Source organism: Schistocerca cancellata, chromosome 7, assembly GCF_023864275.1.
Source record: "Schistocerca cancellata isolate TAMUIC-IGC-003103 chromosome 7, iqSchCanc2.1, whole genome shotgun sequence".
NCBI classification, from domain to species: Eukaryota; Metazoa; Arthropoda; class Insecta; order Orthoptera; family Acrididae; genus Schistocerca; species Schistocerca cancellata.
In genome coordinates, this window is record NC_064632.1 from 593,938,677 (window position 1) to 593,946,219 (window position 7,543).

At 48.4% G+C, this 7,543-nt stretch overlaps 1 protein-coding gene across 1 annotated transcript in view; it reads right to left on the minus strand.

The window, feature by feature from the left end:
* The window catches only part of LOC126092922 (collagen alpha-1(II) chain-like), an 87,700-nt gene extending 82,537 nt beyond the window's left edge, over positions 1-5,163 (minus strand). Inside the window, exon 1 of the mRNA XM_049908652.1 lies at positions 5,137-5,163. Coding sequence (XP_049764609.1) covers positions 5,137-5,163 — 27 coding nt within the window. The remainder of the gene's footprint in view (positions 1-5,136) is intronic.
* Positions 5,164-7,543: the final 2,380 nt, after the last annotated feature.

Consider the following 7,543-nt stretch of genomic DNA (forward strand, 5'->3'; position numbering starts at 1 on the left):
GGAGTGTGCTGGAAGCCGATATCTAAAGACACAGGTGTCAAAGACGAAGGCACACCCCCACAACATGGTCAGTCCGAGAGCCAGCAGTGTATACAAAGGTACTACTGCAAATTTCCATGCGAAGGTCGTGAAACTGGCGGGGATAGATAGAGGCTGGGGTAGTGTCCTTAGGAAGTGAATGGAGGCGAAGGTTAATTTGGACTACTTCACGAAGTCAAGGTGGTGAAGAGTTCACTCCCACTAGGAAAGTGTGAAGTTAAGCCGCCGTATTAAGTGGCGAAAGCGGACTGCAAGAGGTAACAAAGGGACGGGCTCCATACTGACGATCGAAGGAATCATCGAAGGAGACATAAAAAGTGGCGACGCATGGCAGACAAACGGCATGCCTACCTGCTGAGGCGAAAGTTACGGAGGTAGGACAGTGACAGTTCAGCAGCTTCAGCATACTGAATCACCTTGGCTGGTGTAAAAAGCGCCCGTGGCCAAATGGATGCCATGATGGTGGATAGTGTTGAGACGGCGTAAGAGAGAAGGGCGTGCAGATGCATTAACAAAGCACCCATAGTCGAGTTTCGACAGACAAGGGACTGGTACAAACAGAGGAGGCTGGTTCGATCAGCACCCCAGAAAGCACCATTGAGGACACGTAGGACATTGACGAACCGCGTACAGTAGGCTGCCAGGTAAGACACATGGAAGAACCAAGAGTTTCCTATCGAGCATGAGCCCCAGAAATTTCTTAGTTTAACGAACGGAAGAGCAACAGGCCCAAGATGTAGAGATGATGGGAGAAACCATTTGCGCCGCCAGAAATTCATAGACTGTTTTGTCGGTGGAAAAGCGAAAGCCATTGGCGATGCTCCAGGATTGAAGACTGTCAAAACAGCGCTGAAGACGCCGCTCAGGACGCAACCCTGAATAAAGGTGTCCGACAAGGCAGAATCCACACACACCTTGAAAACTCTGTCTTGTAAAAATGCCCGAAGAAAATGGTGCAGGCACCCCCTGAAGCCCCACGTGTAAAGAGTACGGAGGATACCAGTTCTCCAGCAGGTGTCTTGGTCCTTCTCTAAATCGAAAAATATGGCCACAGTTTGGGATTTCCGCAGAAAACCATTTATGACATGGGTGGACAAAGTAACGAGATGGTCAACTGCAGAACGCCACGCTCTAAATCCACACAATGCATTCTTAAGTAAATGGCGAGATTCAAGTCACCACACCAGCCAGGCATGACTCATATGCTCCATCACCTTGCAAACGCAGCTGGCAAGAGAGAAGGGGCGGTTGCTAAAAGGAAGGTTTTTGTCTTTACCGGGCTTAGGTATATGACTGATCTCACGCCAGCGTCCAGGAAATGTGCCCTCGGCGCAGATGCGGTTGTATGTGTTAAGCAGAAAGTGCTTGCCCACAAGAGAGGTGCTGCATCATCTGAATGTGGATAGCGTCTGACCCTGGGGCAGAGGGGTCGGGATGAACTGAAAGCACGATCTAGCTCCCTCAGTGAAGGCGGAATTTTAGCACTGACGATTCGGAGAAGAGAAGGGTAACACCCGAGCCGCCTCATCTCGTTTCCGATGGATATACGAAGGGTGATAGTGGGTGGGAAGAGCTCGAAAATTCCGCAAAATGGCGGCCCAAGGTATTGCAGATAGCAACAGGATCAACGATGGCATCGGCACCTACGGTCAGGCCAGAAATGGGGAACGGATCTTGGTTCCAGAGAGCCGTCGGAGGTTGGCCCACACGACAGTGGAAGGGGTGGAACTGTTAAAAGAACTCGTGAATGAAATACAACTAGCTCTTTTGCTACCCGAAAGAACTCGACGACCCTTTACACGCATCTGTTCATAATGAATGTAGTTTTCCATTTTACAGGAGCGGTTAAAAACGCGGAGAGCATGTCTCCATGCACGAATCGCGTCGCAGCACGCCTCAGTCCACCAAGGGACTGGGACACGAAGTGGTAAAGAGGAAGAGCGAGGGATGGAACGTTCTGCAGCAGTAAGGATAAAGTGGGGTGAGATAGTCGACCTGGTCATCACAACTGGGGAAATCTTGTTCTGTGAAGGTCGCCAGGCAGGCGTAAAGGTGCCAGTCAGCCGTAGTAAGGTGCCATTTGGGCGTGAACGTGGATGGTCGCTCGAGTAGGTGTCAAAGAACAGGCCACTCAAGAAGATAGGAAAGCTTGATAGTGCAAAATACGGCCAAATGGGAATAGGTGTGCGAGGAGTCGCAAAGCAAAGTGGGTGCTCCAGCGTTAAGGCAGAAGAGGTTAAGTTGGTTAAGAAGGGCAACGAAGAGGGCACGTCTGACAGGTCCTGGGAGAACCCCAAAAGGGATTATGCACATTAAAGCCACTGAGTAGCAAAAATGGGGTAGGTAGCTGCCCCAATAACCTGAATGAAGTCTGCCCTGGTGACATCTAAAGACAGGTACGTAAATCTTACAGAGCGAGGAAGTCAAGTGGGGAAGGAAAAGGCGAATGGCAAGAGCATAAAGATGGGTAGTGAGGGAGATGGGTTGACTATGTAGGTTATCCTGTATAAGCAGCATGAGATGGGTCTGACCTCAGGGGGAAGGTCAAAACGAATTGTTAAGTAATGTGGATGCTCAAAGCTGTCTTGAGGGCGCAATTTCGTTTCTTGAAAACTAAGTACAAGGGGATACCGCAATGCTAGAAGCAGCTGTAAATCCTCTTTATGAGACCGAAGGCCGCGAACATTTCATTGGAGGACAGTCATGAGGAGGAAGAGATGTAGAGGTGTAAACTCCGTGTCCACCGAGGGACAGCCGGTGGAGAGTCGCTACTACAGGGCACAGAAGTAGAAAGATCCTGCTCCAGGTGGTTCACAGAAGCATCTGCGTGCTTGTGCGGTCGGTCGGTGGAATCCAATGCTGAAGAACGGTTGGTGGTGCACACCAGCAAGACAGGCCAGCCATGCTAAGCGACCATGTGGCGACACCGTCGAGCAGGATCTTCTAGTTGGCGGAGGAGAGGACCGTTTGTATTCAGCGGACTTCTTCGAGCCTTCTGGTTAGAGGAAGACTTGGCTGTTTGGGCGCAGTGACGGAGGAAGTCTTCTCGGGAGTACTGCTACTGGCCTTTGCTGTCTGCTGGTTGTGTAGTGAGAAGCTTCGCCTCTTTAGGCGAGAGTTTGTTTGTTTCACAGTGGGACATGGGGTCGGCGACGCTACCTTGACGCTGGGCGACTTCACAAACAGAGCCAAATTTGAGGTCTCATGTCTGCATAGCCATGTCCTTCATAGAGCGAAGGGTAACAAGAACTGAACTGTAAGTGCTAATACGAGAACACAGGGTTTGCGACGAACCAGTAACTTGTGAGCTACTGGACAAGGCCCTTTTTCCTTTACCCGAATCTTTCTAAAAACCCACTCATCTAGATACATGGGACAATCCCAGGAGGAGGCGGCATGGCCACCATTGCAGTTGATAAAACAGGGAGGAGGTGGATATTCGCCCTCGTATGCACCCCTACCACAGGTTATGCATTTGGCTGGATGTCGACAATACGTTCTAGAGTGACTGAACGGATGACACTGGTAACAGTGCATCGGATTCGTAATGTATGGCCTGACTGATGATTTCGTAGCCTGCTTTAATCTTGGACGGGAGCACCATACTATCGAAGGTGAGGGAAAGTGTGGGTGGGCACCACGGAGGAATCTACTTTTTTCATTATATGATGGACAGCAATGACACTGATCAGAGAGATAGGATTCTATTTCAGCCTCAGACCGTCAAGCAGCCTGGTGTGAATTACACCATGGGAAGAATTCAAAGTTGTGTGTGTCTCGACACAAACAGGGTAGCTGTGGAGAAGCGAGGCAGCAAGTAGTTGCGCTTGAGCATCAGAAGCCGTCTCCAAAAGCAAAGTGCCACTCTGTAAACGATACCAGCATTTCACAGGGCCAGCAATGGCATCAACACCTTTCTGAATAATAAATGGATTGACTGTGGCAAAGGACTGACCATCTTCAGTACGCGATACAACAATGAACTGTGGTGCAGCAGGAAGGGTCTTTGAATTAGTAGCCTCATTACGTTTACGTTTCGTCGATGTCGATGGAGAGGATGAGTGATTCATCGTGAGGAAATCCCCACGATTGCCAGCGTCTCCGATGGCACGCTCCTTCCAACTGGGGCCTCCCTTCACAAGGGGCACACGCATCTTAGGTGATTGTTCACATCTCAAGTCACACCTCCGAAACATCTGACAGAGGGACCAGGTCTGGGAAGGTTACAGCTCAGGCAATCACCCCACCCTGCGCCTTGCCTGTACCAGGGGGTACGTGTGAACCATACCTTTCAACCTGGGGCTGGGAATTACGTGTCAGCTAGTCACCTATTACGCATCAGATACATGGGACAGCCTTCAGGAGTGCAAAGGGAGGAAGAAGAAAAATAGGAACCTTAAACGCCGAAATGGAGGAATGAGAGAAGAGAAACAAAGAAAGGAAAAGGGAGCGATAACCAGTGGTGAGACTTCTTACGTCAGCGACAGACAATGCAGAACATTCCCAATAACATCCTAGACATGTTCCCCAAGGGAGGAGGAAAAGAATAGCAAGAGGATAGGCATGCAGCACAGAAGGGAAAAAAAGCTGCAAAGGCTGCGGCCCCATGGTAGACAAATACGAAGCTGCCAAAGAGTGGCGAAGGAAATAAAACCGTTGTCAGGTCTAGCATTACTGTTTTACTCCAAAAGAAATCATGAAAATCTATTGTTCATGTGTTCGAAGAGAGTCATCCCTTAACAGTAATCCTATCAAGTCACACTAATATTCTGCTGGTAATAATGGTGTTAATAGTAGAATTACTTTTCATTTGGAGTTATATATTTTTTGGAACTATTGTCTGGTGCTGCATGCAGTACCTGCAGAAGTGTATCTAGGAAACCTGTATTTGTTTACTGGCCATATAGTGTGAGGAAGTAATCTAGTTTGGCAGCCAATGATTTGAAACAATTTCTGCTGGAGCTAATTTCTGGGGCTCAGTTACATTTCGATGACTGTCTTTAGTGATGTTCAAAATAGTTTTTACTTTATTCTTTGAGTAACTTTTTGGGACTAGTGCATGAGATTTGCTTTTTAAGTTTCAAATTTTGTTGTTACCTGAATTACACAATGTTTTGTTCTCATTGTGTAAATTCCATCGTCTTTTACCATGCGCCAATCATTAGCGATATGTCTGTAGAGCAATATATTAAATCAACAATTTCAGCTCACCAATAAATAGCATAATGACCCCTTCTTTAGATAAATGAATAATCTGAATATGTATCTTGTTTCCCCAGTACCATGAACTAGCTAATAATATACCACAGATTTCCCCGGTGTACATAATACAACCATTAGTTTTGGTTTTGTGTTGCTTTAGGGCGCAAAAAACAACTGGGGTTGTATGCACCCAAGTCAAAAGTAGAGAACACGAAGGCAGGAGTAGAGAACACGAAGGCAGGAGTAGAGAACACGAAGGCAGGAGTAGAGAACACGAAGGCAGGAGTAGAGAACACGAAGGCAGGAGTAGAGAACACGAAGGCAGGAGTAGAGAACACGAAGGCAGGAGTAGAGAACACGAAGGCAGGAGTAGAGAACACGAAGGCAGGAGTAGAGAACACGAAGGCAGGAGTAGAGAACACGAAGGCAGGAGTAGAGAACACGAAGGCAGGAGTAGAGAACACGAAGGCAGGAGTAGAGAACACGAAGGCAGGAGTAGAGAACACGAAGGCAGGAGTAGAGAACACGAAGGCAGGAGTAGAGAACACGAAGGCAGGAGTAGAGAACACGAAGGCAGGAGTAGAGAACACGAAGGCAGGAGTAGAGAACACGAAGGCAGGAGTAGAGAACACGAAGGCAGGAGTAGAGAACACGAAGGCAGGAGTAGAGAACACGAAGGCAGGAGTAGAGAACACGAAGGCAGGAGTAGAGAACACGAAGGCAGGAGTAGAGAACACGAAGGCAGGAGTAGAGAACACGAAGGCAGGAGTAGAGAACACGAAGGCAGGAGTAGAGAACACGAAGGCAGGAGTAGAGAACACGAAGGCAGGAGTAGAGAACACGAAGGCAGGAGTAGAGAACACGAAGGCAGGAGTAGAGAACACGAAGGCAGGAGTAGAGAACACGAAGGCAGGAGTAGAGAACACGAAGGCAGGAGTAGAGAACACGAAGGCAGGAGTAGAGAACACGAAGGCAGGAGTAGAGAACACGAAGGCAGGAGTAGAGAACACGAAGGCAGGAGTAGAGGAGTGAAATTACTATACATCAGTCCCAATGGAAATAATAGAAGACAGCTAAAAACAGGCACGTGGAAGAAGGGCTAACAGAATGACAATACAGAAACAGAGGTCCAGAAATAAAAATTAAATGGCCTTCGCCATATTGCTTTGGCAGATAAAAAGTAAGACGCAGTCGAAGCCCGTGAGCCATTTGCTCAAACAGCCGATAACTCGGATGGGAAGCCCAAGCGGGAACGTACATGGTTAAAAAATGGACAGTCCGTCAGGAAATGGCTGACAGCTAAGACTTGGGCACAATGTGTACAAAGTGGTGGGGTAGCGCCACTTATCAAATGACGATGGCTGAGAAAGCAGTGCCCAATACGCAGCCTACTTAAAATGACCACGTCCCAGCGGGAGGGCCGAGAGCAGCTCGTCCAAGGTGCTGGGAGAGGCTTAATAAGACAGCTTATTCCCGTGAAGGGAGGACCATTGGTGATGCCAAAGGGACACCACCATCTGTCAGACGGCAGCGCCGAGATCATCGGGCGGGGGGGGGGAGGGGGGGGGGAATACAGGAACTCGCAGGCTGAGGTACGAGAACTGCAGCCTTGGATGCAGCGTCAACAGCCTAATTTACCAGCAGACTGACATAACCAGGGACCCACAGAATCACACTGGCTCCACCACGAGTGAGGAAGTGGCAGTTTTCCTGGACCCCCTGCACTAAGGGATGCGCGGTGTACAGTGCATAGACTTCGAAGGGCGCTGAGTGAGTGAGCAGAGGACACAATCGAAAACACTGTGTCGCCGGATGTACATAATTCAACCATGTTGCCATGCCTCCATTGAGTTAATGACATATCACTTACCGCACTTATTCTTTCATTCACACTGATAAAACATGACTGACACTTCAAGGAAAAAATATCTGCAGAAGATTATTAATAAAGTTCTGTAAAAATCATTCCTCATCACTGAAAAGTTAAACATCTGATGAAATTTAGTTATTGACATATGCAACTAAACTGTTTCATTCGGTATTTGGGAGGTGTTGCAATCTGTTTAACAATAACATGTGTTAAGTCGCTGCATTCTACCAAGTCGATGGGGACTGCTGCCCCCTTTTGGGTTAAGTGTATCTGAGGGACAATGGGCCAGCAGGCCACTCTTACCAAGGTCACCTAGCGCCACACTCGCCGCTGTGAAGCTGATGGGTGGTGAACAGTTTCATTTAGTCGACTGTTGTAGGCTCGTACATCCTGCGTACGCTGACAGGAAGTATCTATGTTTTTACGAGGTGC